Source organism: Aotus nancymaae, unplaced genomic scaffold, assembly GCF_030222135.1.
Source record: "Aotus nancymaae isolate 86718 unplaced genomic scaffold, 86718_ANA_hifiasm-v0.15.2.pri h1tg000008l, whole genome shotgun sequence".
Taxonomy (NCBI): Eukaryota; Metazoa; Chordata; class Mammalia; order Primates; family Aotidae; genus Aotus; species Aotus nancymaae.
The window spans coordinates 14,860,857-14,882,556 of NW_026988419.1; the positions used below are offsets into that span (position 1 = coordinate 14,860,857).

General features: G+C 51.8%; 1 protein-coding gene across 2 annotated transcripts; it reads left to right on the forward strand.

Moving 5' to 3' along the window:
* Positions 1-235: 235 nt before the first annotated feature.
* On the forward strand, positions 236-14,437 carry CFAP65 (cilia and flagella associated protein 65). 2 transcript variants are annotated; one of them, XM_064372809.1, is made up of 13 exons: positions 236-253; positions 1,151-1,196; positions 2,981-3,117; positions 3,435-3,638; positions 6,279-6,463; positions 9,387-9,489; positions 10,205-10,371; positions 10,549-10,748; positions 11,009-11,154; positions 11,646-11,868; positions 12,180-12,445; positions 13,440-13,640; positions 13,832-14,437. In XM_064372809.1, exons 4-13 carry the CDS (start codon positions 3,480-3,482, stop codon positions 14,258-14,260), a joined length of 2,079 nt encoding a protein of 692 aa, XP_064228879.1. In that variant the 5' UTR covers positions 236-253; positions 1,151-1,196; positions 2,981-3,117; positions 3,435-3,479; the 3' UTR covers positions 14,261-14,437. The 2 variants fall into 2 exon arrangements, with proteins under 2 accessions (XP_064228879.1, XP_012301802.2); XM_012446379.2 differs by lacking the exons at positions 236-253; positions 1,151-1,196; positions 2,981-3,117 and having other exon boundaries at positions 3,373-3,638.
* The last annotated feature ends 7,263 nt before the right edge of the window (positions 14,438-21,700 follow it).

A 21,700-nucleotide genomic window follows, 5' to 3' on the forward strand; every position in this document is an offset into this window, starting at 1 on the left:
TAAAGTCATGATTGCTGGAACGCCACGACAACTAGGGGGCGCTACATTACCATGTCGCGACAAGTAGAAGCCCACAGTTACTACCAGCAGGAAAAGTCAGGGAATCAAAATTGAATATAGGGAATTAACTTGGGCGGCACATTCGCCTTCCATGAATCTTGACTCATTCGGGCTGCCGTCGTTGCCCTGGGATGTCTGAAGACGCCGTGTCCTGCGCGTCTTGTATCTATGGAGACGGCAATATGGCGGAGATGTAAGTTCTGAGCGTTAGTCCCAGGGTCCCAGGGTCGCAGGGAGCGGCGCGGATGGCCAGGGAAGGTATCTGTCCTGGGAGACCCTCTCCTTAGGGAAGTCGTGGCCGGAGGTCCCCTCCATGCCTTTCAGAGAGCCCCGTGGGACTGACTTTTGGGCGAGATCAGACTAAGGAGCCCGAAGAGAAAGGAGAAACAGCTCTAAGTATATTTTGCCCCCTCTTTGTTTCACCTATGTCTTTGTCCCTCTACTCTACACGACGACCTGCCACTTTTTCCAGTGGTCCTCTTGGAGATTTTTAGATCCGCAATTAGACAAATAAAGGAAACTCATAATACACATTTTTAAGTCCTTGAAATTGGAAACTTCGATTTAAAACAAAACAAATCCAAAACAAAAACAAAAAATCTCGCTTGCCCAGTCTCTTCACAACGACTGCAGATGTGTGAGTCTTTTGCAAGAATAGTGCAGGCTAGTGTGGAAGTTACGGTTGTTAATTATTATAACATAGGTTTGTTGAGTGCGTTTTAAAATCCTCTTGTTTCATTCGAGCTGCACATCAACTTTGCGAAATCGTCAGGATAACCCACATTTTATAGGCAGGAGACTGAGGCTCTGGGAGATGGAGAAATATGCCTATTCCAGTAGATTCTGAGAAGATGCTGGCACCCAGCTTCCCTTGCCCTGGGACCAGTGCTCACTCCCCTATGACCTAGGTTGGATCAGCTCTTCTAGGCACTCTCTGGAATAGTCATGTGTTAAGTGGAGACTTTTTTAGAGCCCCGAGGCAGGAGCTGTCTGTACAATCCCCTGAGGTCAGAAGCATTAATGAGTCAGGGCAGGACTGCAAGACCATCCCGTGGCAGAAAAGTAATGGACTCTCCCTGTGTCTCCTCAGCTTACATTTCTTTGATTTCATCTGAATGTCCAGTTCACAGTTGGAGGTAGGAGACTTGCCTGCCTTGTCTGGTGCTTAGCACAGTAGCTGGTACATAATAGGCACTCAGTAAGTGCTTTGTGAATGAATGAATGAATGAATGAATGAATCTAGATAGTCCCCTCTAGGGGGTTTGGACATGTTGCCAACTAGGAAAAACAGAGTCAACAGAATCTTCCACTTTAAAAGGGTGGTGGGAGATGGTGGCAGATGGTGGGGGAGGAATAAGAGAGTGTCTGATGGAAATGTATAAATTCCTAAAGGGTGATCATAAAATTGGTTACTAAATATGAATACATTGAAATAAGGAACTGAACCACAAACTTGAAAAGAGATCATTTTAGGCCAAATAAACGGGCAAGTCACACATAATCATAAACTGTTATAAGAATTAAAATGCCTGTGAGGGAGAATCGCTTGAACCTGGGAGGTGGAGGTTGCAGTGAGCTGAGATCTTGACACTGCACTCCAGTCTGACTGACAGAGTGAGACTCTGTCTCAAAAATAAATAAGTAAATTAATTAATTAAAATACCTGTAAGGACCTTACAACACTGCCTAGCACGTAGGTTCTTAGTACATGTTAATAGACATTATTTTTTTGAGATTCTTATTTGAAGAAGTGGGGGAGGATACTGAGTAGTCTGAAAAATATGCGTATATTCAAAAAAGGTATTAGAGTGATGCCATCCAATGTGGTAGCCAATAGCCATATATAGCTATTCAGCACTTAAAATATGGGTAGTCCGGCCAGGCACTGTGGCTCATGCCTGTAATCCCAGCACTTTGGGAGGCTGAGGCAGGCGGATCACAGGATCAGGAGTTCGAGACCAGTCTGACCAACGTGGTGAAACCCCATCTCTACTAAAAATACAAAAATTAGCTGGGCATGGTGGTGGGTGCCTGTAATCCCAGCTACTCAGGAGGCTGAGGCAGGAGAATTGCATGAATCTGGGAGGCGGAGGTTGCAGTGAGCTGAGATTGTGCCATTGCACTCCAGCCTGGGTGAAAGAGTGAGACTCCATCTCTCAAAAAAAAAAAAAAAATGGGTAATCCAAACTGAGATGTGCTGTAAGTGTAAAATGCACACCAGATTTCAAAGACTTAATACAAAATAAGAAAGTAAAGTATCTTAATAATTATCGATTACCTATTTAATAAGAGTATTTTTGATATGATGGATTAAATAAAATATAGTTATAATTAATTTTACCTGTGTCTTTTTACTTTTTTAATGTGGCTACTAGAATGTTTTAAACTACACACATGGATTGCATTATATTTTGGGGACAGTGCCATGTTCTATGATTTCATGGGTGATGGCTTTGTATCAAGTGTAAAGGGAAATTAGAGATGAACCCTTTGTGGTAAGTCATTGTACAGATCTGCACACCACTTCCACATGGACCCGAGTGGGGCTTGCTTAGTTTTGGTGTGTGAGTGTGAAAATTGCTGTCCTCTTATAGAAGTAACAAAGTCACACTGAGTGTGCGCGCTAAAGGAAGCCAGCTAAAGGAAGAGGGGATTCAAGATGATGGAGCCAGAGCTAGTCTGAGCTACTTTGTGTCCCTTAGATCAAGGTCAAGCATCCTCTTAAGCATTTGGTGAAAGCTGTAGCTGTTCCTCCTGGAAAACAGACATGTACGCATACATAACATCTGGTATATACTTTACATATGTGTCACATATATGTGCATATGATTTCAGCTACAGTCATCGGGGATCCCTCTTCTCTAGAGATGGATTGACTTATGCTTTGATTGATCTATTTCAGTGATGTTTGCCTTAACAGGTTTTAGACTGGTGAAGGAAACCCAGAAGGTGGAGAATCCATCAGTCTCATTTGCCTCTTCTTTCTCCCTTATTCCTCTTCTCACAAGAGGCAAGAGTGTTTAGAGGAAACAAGCAGAGAGTAAAAGCCAGATAAAGGTAATGCACATGCTTCAGTGACACCCACTGGAGCTAGCTGAGTAGAGCCAAGTATGGCCACAGAGGGGCATGGTGGGGTGGGCCTCGTCCCCAAGTCCCAATTTGAAGTCCCTTTCCTGATGGTGAGTCCCTAGGCTCCCAGGAAAAGCCCCCAATCTTGTGTATAGGCTCATTCCTCATGGTGCCACCTTGCACATTTTGCCAGAGCCGGGAAGCGGACCCTCTCCTCCATGACAAGGATGGCCATGAGAGTCTCCTCCCTCAGCCTCTCTTTCTCATGTCACTCTTGTCTCCCCTTCCCTCTGCTCTCTTCCCAGCTCCATACTCAAAGTGCTCCCTTTGGACTGTGTTCCAAGGGCCTGATGCTCACCCAGGCTCCAAGCTCCATCATGAGGTCCAGGAACAGCAGGGACCACACCATGAACTCTGGCGGATCCTGCTTGAGTGCTAGCACGATGGCCATCCCCACCATCAACAGCAGTGTAGCCATCAGTGCCCGGATGGGAATACAGCCAGGGCAGGTGGAGCAGGGTGTGGCAGGGCCAGGGCGGGGCATGGGCAGCAGGGCAGGGGGGTGGGAATCTGAGAGGCCCTGACTCTTCCCTCTGCATCTTAGCACTAGACCTTGTCTAGACTTTCCTTGTCACCTTTCTTCCATGGGTCGCTCAGGAAAGAAAATGTCATATTGGCCATGGAACACACTCAGTAAATACTGAAACTGAGAATGTAAGCTCCAAGAGAAAAGAGATTTGCCAGTCTTGTTCACCATTGTAGCACCAAGCACACTGGAGTGCTGGGAGCACTGAGTTCCCGAGAGACTGTGGGGTAGGAGAGTGCCAGGGAGGAACGAGCCAGAGGCTGGTTGGATGGCCAGGATTTCTCTCAGAAAGTTCTGGCCTTCACCCCTAGGACTTTGTGTTTGACCAATAATGTACGGATGCTGCTTACTCTTCACAGCTCTTTGTGGTTCTCTCTATGATGCAGCTGCGCTGTCCAGGGGTGTGACCATGGGAATGGCTTTGTGTATGATGCAGCGTGTGTCTGTGTTGTGTGGTGTGTGGTGCCAACTCCTTAGGTGTGCTGCCCTGGCCTCCTTGTGGACTGAAGGTTTTGTTTTAGAAGACATCTCTGTCCTCTGTGCCATTCCGGACCCGTTTGCCCTTGGATTCACTCACTGCCCTCCCCTGCTCTGCTCTGAGCTGATAGGAGATTGGAGGGTGGGAGGAAGGGAGAAGTCAGGGCGTTTCTCTTCCTCCCTCTGCTTTTGACAGTGTCTCTGTTAGCAGCTGCGTTTCCCCTGGGGCTCCAGTTCCCACCAGACAGGCCTCAAGGCTGTATTGACCCCGCCACTTCTAAACAGGGCATGGTGGCAGCATCTTGATGTTGCCAGCTCCTGGGTTCCTTCACTACCCATGGTTGTGCAGTAAATTCCATGTTTTTTGTTTTTGTTTTCCCTTTTTTTGAGACTGAGTCTCACACTATCACCTGGGCTAGAGTACAATAGCGCGATCTTGGCTCACTGCAACCTCCACCTCCTGGGTTCAAGTGATTCTCCTGCCTCCTCCTCCTGAGTAGCTGGGATTACAAGTGCCCACCACCATGCCCGGCTAATTTTTTTTAATTTTTATTTTTAGTAGAGATGGGGTTTCACTATGCATCCAGGCTGGTCTTGAACTCCCGACCTTTTGATCCACCCATCTCGGCCTCCCAAAGTGCTGGGATTACAGGTGTGAGCCGCCGCACCCAGCCACAGTAAATTCCATTTTAAACATTCAGAATGGCTTCTGTTTTCCTGCCTGGACACTGACTGATGCACCAACTGATAGTTATATTAAATTACCTCCCATCACCCATGTCACCTTTCTTCCATAGCTGACTCAGGAATGAAAATAGTATATTGTCCATCAGACACACTCAGTAAATATTGAAACTGAGAATGTAAGCTCCAGGAGAAAAGGGATTTGTAAGTCCTGCTCACCATTATAGTCCCAGCACCTAGCACAGTGTCTGGTGCATGATAGGTAGTCAAAAAATATTTGTTGAATGAATAACTATATCCTTATGTTATGCAGCAATATAAAAACAATACTTGGTCAAAGATAAAACAAAATGCTGGCCGGGCACGGTGGCTCACACCTGTAATCCCAGCACTTTGGGAGGTCAAGGTAGGTGGTATGATACCTGAGGTCAGGAGTTCAAGACCGGCCTGGCCAACATAGTGAAACCTTGTCTGTACAAAAATGCAAAAATTATCCAGGCATGATGTTGGTGCTTGTAATCCCAGCAACTCGGGAAGCCGAGACAGGAAAATCACTTGAACCTTGGAGGCGGAAGTTGCAGTGAGCTAAGATCGTGCCATTACACTCCAGCCTGGGGAACAGAGTGAGACTCTCACAAAGAAAAAAAAACAAAAAAAGATAAAATGCCAATGAGTTGAGTGCTCATAGCAATGACCGTGGTAGGAAGAGGCATCCAGTTCATCCTCTCTCCACCTTACTGCCCTGGGGGGCTTCCATGCTCCCTCCTTCTTCATCTAGAAGGGGGTGATGGATAAGCCTATGGAAAGACTTTTCATTATAGATGGAAACGCCGCATGTGGCAGCACCAGCATCACCAGGAGCAGCACTTGGAGTGGCCCCAGAAGTCAGGGGAATAGCAGGGGCGAATAGCAGGCAAATTGGCTCCTCCTCTGCTCCACCAGCCAATTGAGGAATGGGAGGGGGAATGGTGCAGAGGGAATTGTGGTCTGGAAAGGGGCCTGAGATAGACTGCTCTAGCTAGGAGAGGCATCTGTAGCAAGGGGCAGTACTGGGAGGAAGAAGAGGGGAGGAGGCGCCTGACCGCGTGGGATCTGAGGGTGCACTGAGGAACAGAACGGAAGCCTGCATTTGTGTGCTTGCACAGAATGGCCGATGGGGCCGCCCAGGGAAGGCTGCAGGGGCAGGGGCGCTAGTTGCAGAGCAGTTCCAGTCTTGGAAGAGGTGATGTCTATCTCCAGGCCATCCCCCAGGGGTGAGGGGTGGTGTCAATCATCGTTTTTCTGTCTTGTCCTTTATTTTCTCGGTGGTGGAGGGGAAGACCTTCACCTGTTCTCTCGGTCTTGGCATCCAACCCTGCTGATGCATGCTTTCTGCTGTGCCTTCTCCCTGCCACCCGAACAGCCTGCAAGCTCCATGGACAATCAGATGCACTCCCCAAAGAAGCAGGAGAGAGTGAAGAAGAGGGTCATCTGGGGCATTGAGGTGGCCGAGGAGCTGCACTGGAAAGGCTGGGAGATAGGAAAGGAGACCACAAGGAGCCTGGTTCTGAAAAATCGATCCTTGAAACTCCAGAAGATGAAGTACAGGTACCAGTATAAGGAATCAAGGACCCAGCGCCAGAGCCTTGAGCCACTAAAGCAGGCTCTCTTAAAAAACAAAACAAACAAAAAACCTTTAGCATGCCATATAAAAGCCAATGAGTGTTTAAAACGTGCAGTATGAGTAATTGTGCAGCTATAGTTCATTCTTTTTCATTGTGGTATAGTGTTCCAATGTGTGCCTGTACCATAATGTATTCGTGTATTCTTCTGTTGAAGGAAGTGTGGGTTGTTTCTAGTTGGAGACTGTTACCAACATTTGTGTATATGTGTCCAGTTGCATAAGTACAAGAGTTTTTCTGGGGAATACCAGGTACTATGAAGGCTTATGTGATTTTCGGGACTTACGGAAGTTTTTTTGTTTTTTTGTGTTTCTGGGTAGTTGTTAAATTGGTGTCCTTGTAGGGTGGAGCCTTCTATTCTGCCTCCTGGCTCTATGTTCTGTCTTTTCTGGGGTATAGACATAGGAGCAGAATTGCTGAGGCTTAGGACACGTGCTGGTTCACCTTCTGTAGATAAACCAAGCGATTTCCCAAAGTACACAGATTTGTTTAGACACCCTTCAGCAGCAACAGAGAGTTCCGTTCCCCCACATCCTTACTGATAATTGCTATTGTCAGAATTTAAAACTTTTGCCAATAATGGTAACTTGTGGTTTTAATTTGCATTTCCCTGATTACTGATTAATGAAGATAACTGTCTTTTTGCAGGTTATTGACCATTTGCGTTTCTTCATTTATGAAATTCATGATCAAGTCTGTGGCCATTTTTCTATTACATTACCTTGTCTTTTTTCTTTTTGGTATAAGTTCTTATCCCAGTTACAAACCCTTCGCCAGTTATAAATTATGGATATCTTCTCTCATCTTATGATTTGTCTTTACTTTCTTTATTGTGTCTTTTGAAGAACAAAGTTCTCAATTTTAAAGTTATCAACTTTATCAGTCTTTTTTATGGTTGGTGCTTTTTTACGCTTTTCCTAAGAAGGCCCTCTCTACCCCTAGGTCATGAAGATATTTTCCTCTAGTATCTTCTAAAGATGTTATAGGTGTGCCTTTTATGTTTGTCTTTTATCTGTATGGAATTGATTTTTGTGAATAGTACATCTTGATATCTGGTTGTATAAGTCCTCTTAATTCTTCTTCAAGATTATCTTGGCTATTCTTTGCCCTTTGATCTTTTATATAAATATTCAAATCAGCTTAACATACATGCACATAAAACACTTCTTGAGATTTTGATTGTGATTTAATTGGACCTATAGATGAATATGGGGAGAAATGATATCATTGCAGTATTGTGTCTTTTAATCCATGAACATGGGCTATCTCTATATTTACTAGGTTATCTTTCATGTCTCTCAATAAAGTGTAAAGTTTTCTCCATAGACATTTTGCACATCTTTAGTTAGATTTTTTTGTAAGTATTTTATTTTTTTGCTGTTGTTATATATGACATATTTTTAGTTGTTTTATTTGTTTGTTGTTAGTTTTTAAAATGTCATTTTATATAGGTATTGTGTTCAGTGATCTTGGCAAATCCTCTTATTAATTCTAATAATTTATTTGTTAGTATTCTTGGTTTTTTTCATGCACACATTTGTATTTTATATAGAATAATGACATTTTTTTTCCTAATCCTTATACACTTTGTCTTTCCTTACTGGGTTGTTAAATAGAAAAGTATTGGACAGAAGTGGTTATAGAAGCATGTTTGTTTTGTTTATCATCTCAAAGTGAAGGACTGCAGTATTTCACCATTAAGCCGTCTGGTAGAATTGACTTCCTGTGGGATTGGTTTGTGGTTTTGTTTTGTTTTGTTTTTTTTGTATACTTTGCCAGATTATGGGAGTATTCTTCTATTCCTGCTTTGCTGAGGGTTTTTCTCATAAACACACATTGAAGTTTATGTAATTTCTTCTTTCTTTTTTTCTTTTCTTTCCTTTCTTCCTTCCTTTCTTTTCTTTCTTTTGTTCTTTTTTGTGTGTTCGTGGTTTTTGTTTGTTTGTTTGTTTTGAGACAGGGTCTTGCTCTGTTGCCCAGGCTGGAGTACAGTGGCATTAACGTGGCTTACTGCAGCCTTGAACTCCTGGGCTCAAGTGATCCTCCCACGTCAGCCTCTCAGGTATCGGGGACTACAGGCATGCACCGCCATGCCTGGAAATTTTTTTTTTTTTTAATTTTGGTATAGATAGGGTCTTGCCCTGTTGCCCAGACTGGTCTTGAACCTGTGGGCTCAAGTGATACTCTCACCTTAGCCTCTCAAAGTGCTGGGATTCCAGATGCGAGGCACTGTACCTGGCCTGTGGAAAGATTTTTGACCACCCATTCCATTTCTTTGATGTTTTTAGGCAGAACAGCCATAATATTTATTGAACAATTCTTGGGTCAGTTTTGGTAAATTATATTTTTATAGCAACCGGTTTCTTTCATCTAAATTTAAGCATTTGTTGGTGTAAAGTTGCTGACAATGTCATCGTCTTATTAGCGTGTTGAAAGTCTGCAGCAGCTGTGGTTCTGACCCACTCTGGGCTGCTGCTGCTCTGCTGAGGTCTCTGGAAAGGCATCTTAAGTCCTCCTCAGCCTTGGTTCCCCCACCTCAGTGCTCAGGGCTCTGGGCAGCCCTTCTCTGTCCCTGTGCCCCTCAGGCCTCCTTGCTTGTCAGAGGTACAAACACTACTCCCTTTTGGTTTAGAGTGAAGATCTCTGAGAATAGGAGGGGAAGAAGGAGGACAGGTCCTCTTGTGACCAAACCCCTGAGTTTCCACCTGCACATACTCATCTCCTGGTCTGTTTCTCTGTGGTCCCTAGGACTCAAGCACCTTTGGCTACAGGGCTTCTCTCGTTTCCTGCCTCTTCCAGTTGTTCTGAGCCCTGATCTGAGGTGCTCACCCCCTGGCTGTCTCCTGCAGGCCCCCCAAAACCAAGTTCTTCTTCACGGTCATCCCTCAGCCCATCTTCCTGAGCCCAGGCATAACCCTCACGCTCCCCATTGTCTTCCGGCCTCTGGAGGAGGTAAGGTCTGCCACAGCAAGTGAGGGCAGGAAGGCACCTGGGAACAGTGACATCCCTCATCTCATTAGACAGAGGGTGTTCCCCAGGGTATGCTGGGGGTAAAGGCTGCGATATTATATTGACCATCAGAAAGACCTATGTTCCGTGGCCAGGCACAGAGGCACACACCTGTAATCCCTCACTTTGGGAGGGCGAGGTGGGCAGGTCACTTGAGGCCAGGAGTTAGAGATTAGCCTGGCCAACATGGTGAAACCCCATCTCTACTAAAAAATACAAAAATTAGCTGGGTGTGGTGGCGCATTCCTGTAATCCCAGCTACTTGGGAGGCTGAGGCAGGAGAATCACTTGAACCAGGAGGCAGCTGTTGCAGTGAGCTGAGATCTCACCACTGCACTCCAGCCTGGGTGACAGAGTGAGACTCCATCTCAAAAAAAAGAAAAAGAAAAAGAAACCCCTACTACATTTATTTCTCGGCCTCTTGCTGCCACCCCCTGCCCACATTTCCTCAGAATGCTTTTTCCACAAAAGAGGCTCTAATCTTTGAGACCAAGACAACATAGGCGCCCAGGTAGCTGACCCTCCCTTCAGCCTGACGTGGAGGCCACAGCCCAGCCCTCCCCTTGGTGGTTGTGTTGGGGGCGGCTGAGGGTGGGTGGGATGTGCAGTCCCTGAGTGCCACTGATGGGTGACTGCCTCTGCCTGCCTTGCACTGCAGAAGGAGTACGTGGACCAGCTGTGGTTTGAGAAAGCAGAGGGGATATTCTGTGTGGGCCTGCGGGCCACCCTGCCCTGCCACAGGCTGATCTGCCCACCGTCCCTGCAGCTGCCCATGTGTGCTGTGGGGGACACGACCGAGGCCTGTTTCTGCCTGGATAATGCGGGGTGAGGGAGAGGCTGAGCCATGGGTGGGGAGAGCAAGAGCTGTGAGGAGGGTGTCTGGGAGTGGGAGAGATGGGCATACCCTGGTGGGGAGTCTGAGGTTCTGGCCAGCATCCCAGACTTGCTACTGCAGGAGCAGGGGCTGGGAGCCCAGTGGCCTGACCTGCTCCCCACCCCCAGGGACCTGCCCACCTTCTTCACCTGGGAGTTCTCCAGCCCATTCCAGATGCTGCCCACCATGGGGCTCCTGGAGCCAGGCCAGGCCTCTCAGATCAAAGTGACCTTTCAGCCCCTTCTAGCTGTCATCCACGAGGTACAGGCCACGTGCTGGTACGGGGAGGGCAGCCAGCAGAGGACCAGCATCCAGCTGCAGGCTGTGGGTGAGGCCCGACCTCCCACCACCCACAGACCCACCCCTGCTGTACCTCCCTGGGCCTCTAGACCTCCGTGTCCCTCACCTCCCACCTGGCCTGGCCCCCACAGGGCCTCCACCAGCCTCCTGCCCTCTGCCCTTTCTTTGTCTTCCATGATGTTACAGACTAAATGTTCCCTGGGGCCACCTGCCTTCTTCGAGGGGCTGTTCAACTGGGGACACAGAGGCCCTGGTGGTTCCCCCAAGAATCTCCCATCTCTGCCCCAGCCAAGTGCGCCCAGCTGCTGGTGAGCATAAGGCACAAGCGCCTGGAGGACCAGGATGCTGAGGGCTTCCAGAAGCTGTTGCACTTCGGCTCTGTTGCTGTGGGCTGCACCTTGGAGAGGCAGATCAGACTTCACAATCCGTCTGCGGTAGGCACTGGGCTGGAGGGGCAGCGGCAGGACTCATGGCCCCTAGGACCGGAGTTTCCTAAAGTCACCCCCTTACACAATGCCCCTGTTTCTCTCTACACCTTTGGCCCCAAGTCTCATGTAACCCATGTCAAGGGTCTGCAAGGGTGTCCTTTCCCTCCGCTGGGGGTTGGGCTGGGGTACACCTCAGCTCCCCAGAGCCACCCCAAGAACAGCCCTAAGACTGTCCTGACCCCAGGACAACCACAGTTAGCTGTGATGGGACCTTGGGGAGATTCCAAGGTGTCCCCTTTGGGCAGGCCCAGTGCAGTGCACATGACTCGGCCCCTTCCCTCCTCTTAGTGGAGGTAGCCTGGCTAGTGGGGCACAGTCTGGATGCCAGCTGCCCCACCCCCTTGGCTGGGCACACCAGTACAATGTGTAGACTGTGCCACATCATACAATGTCCCACTCTGCGACCTGACCCCTTGTCCTTCTGCCTGGCCCCACAGGTAAATGCCCCCTTCAGGATTGAAATTTCCCCAGATGAAATGGCTAGAGACCAGGCCTTCTCATGCCCCACGGCCCACGGCATCGTGCTCCCAGGAGAGAAGAAATGTGTGTCCGTGTTCTTCCACCCCAAGACACTGGACACCAGGACTATGGACTACTTCTCTATCGTGCCTTCTGGCTATGGCTCCAAGACCCTGCTCAAAGTCGTTGGTTTCTGTGGAGGTACTGGTGACCCCAGGGGTCTCCCTGGGGACAGGAGCAGTCTGCTGAGGATTCTGAAGAGCTCCTTCCCTGCTTCTAAGAGCCAAGGCTACCTTGCCTCAGCCTGGGTGTCTGCTGCCCCCTGGTGGCCCTGTGGGGAATCATTTGCAACTACCTAAAGAATCCCAGTCCCACAGACACCCAGTGGAGTTCTGCTCAGGCTGCCAGGGCTCTGGGCCTTTGTAGCCTGGCCCAGAGAGCACCACTGCCCATCAGTGGGATCTTGTCTAAGACATTCTTGGGGAAGCTGATACCCCATCTCCTGTGCCCAGGCCCTGCTGTGTCCCTGCAGCACTACTGTGTCAACTTCAGCTGTGTCAACCTTGGAGAGTGCTCCGAGCAGACCCTGTGGATTGAGAACCAGTCAGACTGCACGGCTCACTTCCAGTTTGCCATTGACTGCCTGGAGAGCGTCTTTAGCATCAGGCCTGCCTTTGGGACCCTGGTGGGCAAGGCCCGCATGACTCTGCGCTGTGCCTTCCAGCCCACTCACCCCATCATCTGCTTTCGGCGTGTGGCCTGTCTTATCCACCACCAGGTGAGCGGTGGGGAGGGCATAAGGCTGAAAGGGGAGGGGCTCCCCTGGGGCCCAGTGATGCTGACAAGGCTTAGTGGGCACTCACCTGTGTTCTGGAACTTCTAGGGCTTTCTGCCTGGTCACCTCCCACTCCTGGGCCCCAGCCCTGGCTTTTGGAGCCACTGTGTGGGCCGGGTACAGGAGAAATCACTCTGTGCCAGTCTTGCCCTGCTACCAGGCCAGGTGCTTTGCTGCTGCTGTGCTCATGGGCTAGGAGAGGGCGGTGTGGACCCTCAGCCTTCTGCCCTCCCCCGAGCCCTGCAGGCTTTGCCGTTTCTTTGCCTTCCATGACTCCACAGACTAATTTTTCCCTGGAGCCACCCCACATAGCATGTGTAGGGCAGAGAGCTTTCAAGTTAGACCCCAACCCTAGGCACCTGGGCAAGATCGGACACATTGTGCCCTGACCAGCAGGTGCCTGGCCAAGGTGGCAAAGGGGGCTGAAATGTAATCACGATCCCTTCCTGAGCTGATGCCCAGACTCAGGCTGTGTTGTGTACCTGGAGAAATGGGCACCTTTCTGTAATTCTTGTGACAGTGTAGTATGGGCTAGGGGGATCCTTGGGAATGGAGGAAGGAACAGAAGCCCAGAGGGAGGCTTGATCAGGCAGCCCCCATATTCTCCTCCCTTGGGAGGGCCTGAATTCTAGTTTTGCAGGCCTTTGGGCTGGCAGTAGGATGGGCAAGAGAATGCCCAGGGGCCATAGCAGAGGGGAAAGGTGGGCAGTGGCTGAGTGTCCTAAGGACAGGGGTGCTCTCTTCTGACTTGCCCTGGACTCCTGCGGTGCCCTGGCTGAGCCAGGCCGAGGCTGAGTGCTCACTCACTGGCCACCTGGAGCTTCTGCCCTGCTGCCTCTGTTACCCTGTCTGCCCAGCTTCTGTCAGTTCAACGCCCAGCACCCCCCTTGCCCCACTACCCCTCCCATGCCCTGTCACACATAGACAAATGTCACAGGACCCACTGTTCCTGGACCTGATGGGGACCTGCCACTCAGACAGCACCAAGCCGGCCATCCTGAAGCCTCTGCACCTCACCTGGTATCACACACACCTGGCCCGGGGCCTGACGCTCTACCCCCCTGACATCCTGGATGCCATGCTGAAGGAGAAGAAGCTGGTGCAGGACCAGAACGGGGCCCTCATGATTCCCATCCAGGTTCAGTGCCCTCCCCAGCTGCACATCTCTTCCTAGTGATTGTTGGGCAATCCCATGCTCCCAGGGTCCCACGGGCACCATTAGTTGTCGGGGTGACTAGTGCAGCCTTGTCCAGACAAGAGTGTGCCCAGGAGGGGCAACAGCAAGAGGAATGGCAGTCAGGCCCTGTCCGCCTGTCTTTCCCCATGCAGGACCTGGAGGACATGCCAGCCCCGCAGTACCCTTATATCCCCCCCATGACTGAGTTCTTCTTCGACGGCACCAGCGACTTGACCATCTTCCCCCCGCCCGTCAGTGTAGAGCCTGTCGAGGTAGACTTTGGTGCCTGCCCCGGGCCTGAGGCCCCCAACCCTGTCCCCCTGTGCCTGATGAACCACACCAAGGGCAAGATCACAGTGGTCTGGACGCGAAGGTCTGACTGCCCCTTCTGGGTGACCCCAGAGACCTGTGACGTGCCCCCACTCAAGTCCATGGCCATGCGCCTGCACTTCCAGCCACCTCACCCCAACTGCCTTTACACAGTGGAGCTTGAAGCCTTCGCCATCTATAAGGTGTGTGCGCGCGATGAGAGGGAAGAATTTAGGGTCTCTACTGGGAGCCTGAACAGCTGGGTGGGGTGACGGGAGTGATCGAGGGCGGCTTCAGGCTCCATCCTCTGCATGCCAGGCTTTCTCTTGGCTGGACAGCGGCCTTGATGGGTTTGTTTCCTCCCAAGCTCCTGGCCCAGCTCGGTCTATCTGATTTTCTCATTCATGTGTAAGTCTCCCCTCCCTTCCAGGGGAGAACTCAGCTGGGATCAAGCTGTTTGGGAGGATTCGGTGCACAGGGAGACACTCCCTGGGGCTCCTGGCTAGGAGGCCTCCTGGCTTCTTTACTAGTACTTGAATTAAGAAGCGGTCCCTCTAAAGGAGCTTTGAGCGGGCAGGACCCTGGGCCTGGAGACAAAGTCAGCAGCATTAGATACCTGTGTTGGGAAGGGCTTCTAGCTCAGCGTGCCGGCTGTCCCCGGCCCTGCTGCTCTGGCCCCCTCCTCATCCATCAGTCCTACCTGTCCCTTCCGTCTTGGCTCTGCCCACGCCACTGCCCTTGCCCAGTGGCCAAGGTGTTGGGGCCCAGAGAAGTGCAGGGCTGTGCGGTCAAGATCAGTGTCACTTATCAGCTCTGTGACCCTGGGCAAGTTCCTTAACTCAGGACTCTTCTGAGTCCTGATCTTTTCATCTCTAAACTTGGGACCACATCCGGTCTTTTGAGGAGGCTTTCCAAAGCAGAGGCTTTAGTTGCCCCCGTCCTGATGCCTTGGCAGTGGGGTGATGTGCAGGTTTGTAGATGCCTGGCTCTGCTGAGGCTGAGCCTGCCAGATATTTAGGTTGCAGCCTCTAGACCTGCGCAGTCCAATATGGCTACTGTCAGCCACGTGTGGCTACTGAGCTCTGAATATGTGGCTGGACCCAATTGAGACGTGCCGTGAGTGTAAAATGCACACCAGATTTCAAAGGCTTAGTATGAAAAGAATGTAAAGTGTCTCATTACTAATTTTATATTGGTTATATGTTAAAGTGATAAGATTTTGGATCTATTGGGTTAAATAAAATATGCTATTAGCATTAACTTCACGTGTTTTACTTTTTTAATGTGGCTACTGGAACATTTAAAATGACATTTGCGGCTGGCATTTGTGGCTCACATGATATTTCCATTGGCCGGCGTTTCTCTAGGCTCATTCCTTCAGAATGAATGCTGCCTTCACATCCCCGCCCCACCCTCCTCCTGGGTATGAGGACTGAAGAGAGCATTGCTGGACTGAAGAACGCAGGGCCTCGCTCCCAGTGGGAGGGGCTGGGTTGGGATTCTTGTTCTCTGCCCTGTCTTCCCAGGGAGGCCCTCCTGTCTGTGTCCGACGTAGGACTCCTGTAGTACCAGGGCGGGGTGGGGGCAAGCGGGGGTGCCCCACAGGACAGACACAGGACTCTGAGCTTTTCTGTGGGTCTGGCCCCCCTGCAGGTCCTGCAGAGCTACAGTAATATTGAGGAGGACTGCACCGTGTGCCCGTCCTGGTGCCTGACGGTGCGGGCGCGAGGCCACAGCTACTTCGCTAGCTCTGAGCACCACATACCCCAGTATTCCCTAGATGTTCCCAAGGTGAGTGTGGCCCCAACAGCAGTGGGAGGGTGACAGGGGAACCCTAGCTTCTGGCTTGGCCTGCAGATCCCTCTCTCCTCTGCTGACCTCAGAAACACATCCTTGCACCCTCCCTGGCTGTCCCCACCTCTGCTGTGCCAATACTGGGGATCTGGGCCTGAGGACTTGCTCCTGGGCCCCAACACTGGGACTGGGGAGAGTCTGGGACCTGGACAGCTGCCCCCTTGCTGCTCCATTGGAAATACTCACCAGCTCCTGTGACTCTCAGGCTGAGAACTCTCCAGCTCCTCTGACTCTTTGTGCCCCGTTTACTGAACGCCTGGGTGCCCCAAGTCCTGGGCTCGGGCTCAGGGATATGACAACTGCACCACCAGCTCCTGCCTTTGGGGAGCACCCCGCCCTGTGAGAGGCAGAGCCAGCCCCATCCTCAGGGAGTCTTAATTCCCAGGCAACCCCAAGGCCCTCAGAAGCCCTGTCTGACCTGACAAGCAGGCGGACATAGGGCTGAAAAGCACAGAGCCTGGGGCCAGACCGCCGGCCTCCAATCCAGCTTCACCTTTATCCTCCAGTCTCCATCGCCATCATCAGGTTTTGCATTAGACTTCTGGTTGCTGGAAAAGCGCCACTTTGGGACAATGTGCTTTGGGGTGATTCTGTTCCCCCCTCCACCTACACTTCTGCCCTCCTATCCCAAACCTGTACCACCCCAAGATTCAGCTCGGAGGCAGCTGCTTCCCAAAGGCCTGCCTGCCTCACAGGGTCCCCTCGATGCCTCCCTCAGCCCCTTTCCCTTGGCACTTCCTCCTGCTGGGTTGTGGCCTTTATGCAGCCCAGCAGATGTGGCGTCACTCCCTCAGCGGCTCACACAGGCGCTGTCACTCCAGCTGGATGGGGACCGCTGGTCAGGGATTACAGGTTTTGTGATTTGTAGCCTGCTCAGCTCTCAGCTGGTGCTGACCACACCCTGGAGGCCTGAAGAGTGCTTGGGAACTGAGATTGGGCTGGTTGCCATCAGCTGCCTGCATGAGAATCATCTAGAAGGGGTTACTTACTTTTTTATTTTTTGATGCAGAATCTCTCTCTGTTGCCCGGACTGGAGTGCAGTGGCATGGTCTCGGCTTACTGCAACCTCCAGCTCCCAGGTTCAAGCGATTCTGTAGCCTCAGCCTCCTGTGTAGCTGAGATTATAGATGCACGCTACCACGCCTGGCTAATTTTTGTATTTTTAGTAGAGATGGGCTTTCACCTTGTTGGCCAGGCTGGTCGCTGGTCTCGAACTCCTGACCTCAAGTGATCTGCCCACCTCAGCCTCCCAGAGTGCTGGGATTACAGGTGTGAGCCACCGTGCCCAGTCTGAAGGGGTTACTTACTGTAGCCCCAGAGTTTCTGGACCAGGCTCTCTGAAAATGAGTTCTCCAAAGGGTAATGCAAAGACACCCTAAAATGAAACAGCTTCTACTTTACCCTTGAGGAGTGGCCTTGGAGACCCGAGTTTCCCAGGGGCCTGTGTGGCCTCCAGTCTCCCTGTCTGGAGGTCTCTGGAGAACAAAAGCATTCTCTTTTTTTTTGAGAAAGAGTTTCGCTCTGTCGCCCAGGCTGGAGTGCAGTGACGCGATCTCCGCTTACTGCAACCTCTGACTCCCGGGTTCAAGCGATTCTCCTGCCTTAGCCTCCCAAGTAGCTGGGATTACAGGTACGTACCTCCATGCCTGGCTAACTTTTGTATTTTTAGTACAGATGGGGTTTCACCATATTGGTCAGGCTGGTCTCAAACTGCTGACCTTGTGATGCACCTGCCTTGGCCTCCCAAAGTGCTGGGGCTACAGGCGTGAGCCACCACACCTGGCCAAACAAAAGCATTCTTTTGTGTCAGGCCTCCTTCAATTTCCCGCTCCCAGGATGTTGACTGGGCTTCGGGGCAGCATCTTGGATCTCCTTGGAGACAGCTCCTCCCAACCCCACGTAGAGCCCTGAGTGTGTGTCTCAGGGTGGAGCTCTGAGTGAGGGCTGCTTTCCTCTTCTCCCGCCCCCAGCTATTTCCAGCAGTGTCCTCTGGTGAGCCCACCTACCGCAGCCTGCTCCTGGTCAACACAGACTCCATGCTGCTGACCTTCAGCCTGGCCCCCCAGAGAGGCTCGGACATCATCATTCGGCCCACCTCTGGCCTAGTGGCACCTGGGGCCCACCAGATCTTTCTCATCTGCACCTACCCCAAGGGCAGCTCCTGGAAGCAGCACACTTTCCACCTGCAGTGCAATGCTTCCCCGCAGTATCTCAAGGTAGGAGGCAGAGGTAGAGGACCCAGGTCCTTGGGAATGGGCTGTAATCTTGAACCACCCTTTTCTTTTTCTTTTTTGAGACGGAGCCTCCCTCTGTCACCAGGCTGGAGTGCAGTAGCACGATCTATGATCACTGCAGCCTCTGACTCCCAGGTTCAAGCAATTCTCATGCCTCAGCCTCCAGAGTAGCTAGGATTACAGGCACGTGCCACCACACCCAGCTAATTTTTGTATTTTTAGTAGAGATGGGGTTTCACCTTGTTAGCCAGGATGGTCTCAATCTCCTGACCTGGTGATCTGCCTGCCTCTGCCTCCCAAAGTGCTGGGATTACAGTCGTGTGCCCTTTTCAAGGCCACATGCTGGGGCTGGCCCCTAAGATTTCCAGGGGCCACTTCTCCTCCAGGAAGTAGCATAGTAGGGAAGGAAGCACATCTGTGAGCAAGTCTCCCACCCCTCAGGGCCTTGCCTGTCCACCTCATGGGGTCTGAGGCCAAGAAAAAGGGTGCTGCAGAGAACCCAGGGGATGGATCTGGGGGCAGCAAAAGACATCTGCAGGTGGTAGAGGGCTATTTGGGGCCAGGCCAGCAATAGGGTCTGGGGTGATGGCCCCATGAAATGGTCTATGGATCCTATCTCAGTCCCTGAGTTCTTTTCAAGAATCATCTCCTGGGCCAGTGACCATCGACTCTGCTTTTGACAAAAACTGCCAGTACCCAGGCTGGCAGAGGGCCTCTCACTGCCTGCTCCAAGCGGGGAAAGCTGCCTACCCATGGCTTCCTGTACATGTCGGGGAAGCCGGGACTGCAGAGCAAGGTCAGGGCACTGCCCTCCTTCCTCTGGCTCCAGGAGGTGAGCATGTACAGCCGGGAGGAGCCCCTACAGCTGAAGCTGGACACTCACAAAAGCCTCTACTTCAAGCCCACCTGGGTGGGCTGCTCCTCCACCAGCCCCTTCACCTTCTGCAACCCCTCACGCCTGCCCCTGCGATTCGAGTGGAGGGTCTCTGAGCAGTACCAAAAGCTGCTGGCTGTCCAGCCCTCCAGGGGGCTAATCCAGCCCAACGAGAGACTGGTGAGTGGCTCCTCTCCTGCCGAGTGACGCAACCTTCACCTCCGTCATCTCTTACTTGTGCCTATCATGGTCCAGACTTGCCATGTACACCCCCTATTCCCTCCACACTCACCTCCTGCACCTGGCGATGAGGTGTTATTATTACTGCCACCATCCCTCCCCACCACTTTACAAAGAATTGAGGCTTAGCGGGGAAGCCATTTACTAAGATCATAAGTTAGGACATGCAGGACTGGGACTGGAACCAGTGTGTCTAATGCCAGGACCTGGGGCATGCCACCTCCCCAGCCATGGTCCCCAAAGCTGGGAGGTCATTGGGAGGGTGGGTTGCAGCAGTTGGATTGGGGTCCAAATGGCCAGCCACTAGTGAGGGTGAGGAAGGGGACTTTGAGTCACAGCCGGGCTGCTGGCTGGGACTCAAAATAGCAGACCCCTGTCCCTAGTCTAGAACCTTACAGACAGGTTGGGGAGGCCAAACTTGGGACAAGAAGCACCAGTACAGGTGTCTGTAAGAGCCCAGGGAACAGTGCCTGTGGGGAGGAGAAGCCTGTGGAGTTGGCCTGGAGTATTGACACCCTGCTCCCACCCTCACTAGTGTGTGACCCTGGGCAAGGACCTCACTTCTCTGAACCTCCAGTTTCTCACCAGAAAATGAGGCATGGAAATAAGGCCACTGAGCCCTTGGGGATATAGGAGTGCGGGACTTGGGAAAATGCCATACATGTGCCGGGTACAGTGCCTGGCACAGGGTCAATTCTAAAGAAGGGCTGCCATAGCGTGACGCCCTGCAGTGGGGCCTCAGATGGCCAGGGACCCGAGGATGGGCTTCCGAAGTCCCCTGCAGGGATTATTTCTGTGACCCCAGACGCTGACGTGGACCTTCAGCCCTTTGGAGGAAACCAAGTACCTGTTCCAAGTGGGGATTTGGGTCTGGGAATCCGGTCTGCCTCCAAATGCCAAGCCCCCTGCCACGACCCACTACAAGCTCCGGCTGGTGGGCATGGGGCTCACCAGCAGCCTCTCTGTGAGTGGGAGGGTTCTGGCAGGAGGGGGCTGGGGCAGGGGCCCAGACAGATGGGAGGGAAGGCCCCAGGGAACCTGACTCCAAGAGGGCAGGGGATAGGAGCCCTCTGGTTCCCCCAGACACCCCAAACTTGCCCTTCCTTCAGGGATGCTCTGAAAACGGGGCTGGGAGAGTGGGGCTGTGGGCCTGGAGGAGCCCCTACTCCCGGCTGGCTGACTGTGGCCTCCAGGCAAAGGAAAAGGAGCTGGCCTTTGGGAATGTGCTGGTGAACAGCAAGCAGTCCAGGTTCCTTGTCCTCCTGAATGATGGCAACTGCACCCTCTATTACCGCCTCTACCTGGAGCAGGGCAGCCCTGAGGTCATTGACAACCACCCACTCGGTACTCGGGCCCGGGCTGGGACTGGGGCCAGGGGAGGTGGGAGGAGGTACTGGTTAAGACTGGTTAACCTTCTGGGCACATTGGCACAAGCCTGTAGTCCCAGCTGTTCAAGAAGCGAGGTAGGAGTATTGCTCCAGCCCAGGAGTTCCAGTGCACTGTGATCACAACTGTGAAGAGCCACTGCGCTCCAGCCTGGGCAACATAGTTAGACCCCACCCCTGAGCCTCAGCTTCCTCATCTGTAAAAAGGGCCACAGGTGGCATCTACTTCACAGGGCTTCTAGGTGGGGAAAAGTGCTTAGCAGGTGCCAATGACACAAAGTTAGGTGTGGTCCCTTTGACCCAGGCTGGAAGGAGGGGCTCTGCTCCATTTCCTGCCTCAGAGCCTGCTGTCCGGTGCTCTCCTGGCCCAGGGGAGGGTATCTCCAAAGCAGCAGGAGAAGAGGCTGGGCCTCCCCTACCCACTTACTCACCAGCATCATCTCTGAGCAGCTCTGCAGCTGGACCGAACAGAGGGGAGCATGCCACCCCGGTCCCAGGACACCATCTGCCTGACTGCCTGTCCCAAGCACCGGTCCCAGTACTCCTGGACCATCAGTTACTCTCTCCTCTCTCACAGAGGTACTTAGACCACCTGGTGAGAGAGTGGGGCCAGGGAAGTGCAGGACGGGAGGTAGAGTGTGTGAAGCAGGAAGTGAGGCGGCGGATGCCAAGCGTCAGGCAGAGCTGGCAGGGTGAGTGGGGCGTGCTGGAGTGTGCTTTTGGTGTCTGGTGTAAATGTCACACACCAGACGTGTCTGTCCAGATGAGTATCCATATGTGTGTGTGCCCAGTGCAAAGAGTTAGGAGCTCTGCTGACTTATTGTATAATCTTAGATTCTAACTCTCCCTGGGTCTCAGCTTTCTTCTCCATAAAATGGAGCTCTTACTAGCCTGCCCCTGGCAGGTTGGAAGGAGTCCAGGGCAGCACAGAGTGGAAAGTAAGAGTGTGGACTGGGGCCAGAGGGTCGGTCTGGAACTGGATCCTGGCTTCAGCACTTATTAGCCTTGTAACCTAAGCAAGTTACTTCACCTCCCTGTGCCTCAGTTTCCACATGTCTAAAATGGGGATAACAAGGTGGGCAGGGTAGCTCACACCTGTAATCCCAGCACTTTGGGAAGCCGAGG

Coding starts and splice junctions, on each gene's coding strand:
- CFAP65 (XM_064372809.1), top strand. CDS start 3,480: ATGCTCACCCAGGCTCCAAGCTCCATCATGAGGTCCAGGAACAGCAGG. Junction 10,749..11,008: donor CATCCAGCTGCAGGCTGTGG/GTGAGGCCCGAC, acceptor TCTCTGCCCCAG/CCAAGTGCGCCCAGCTGCTG. Junction 11,155..11,645: donor GACTTCACAATCCGTCTGCG/GTAGGCACTGGG, acceptor CTGGCCCCACAG/GTAAATGCCCCCTTCAGGAT.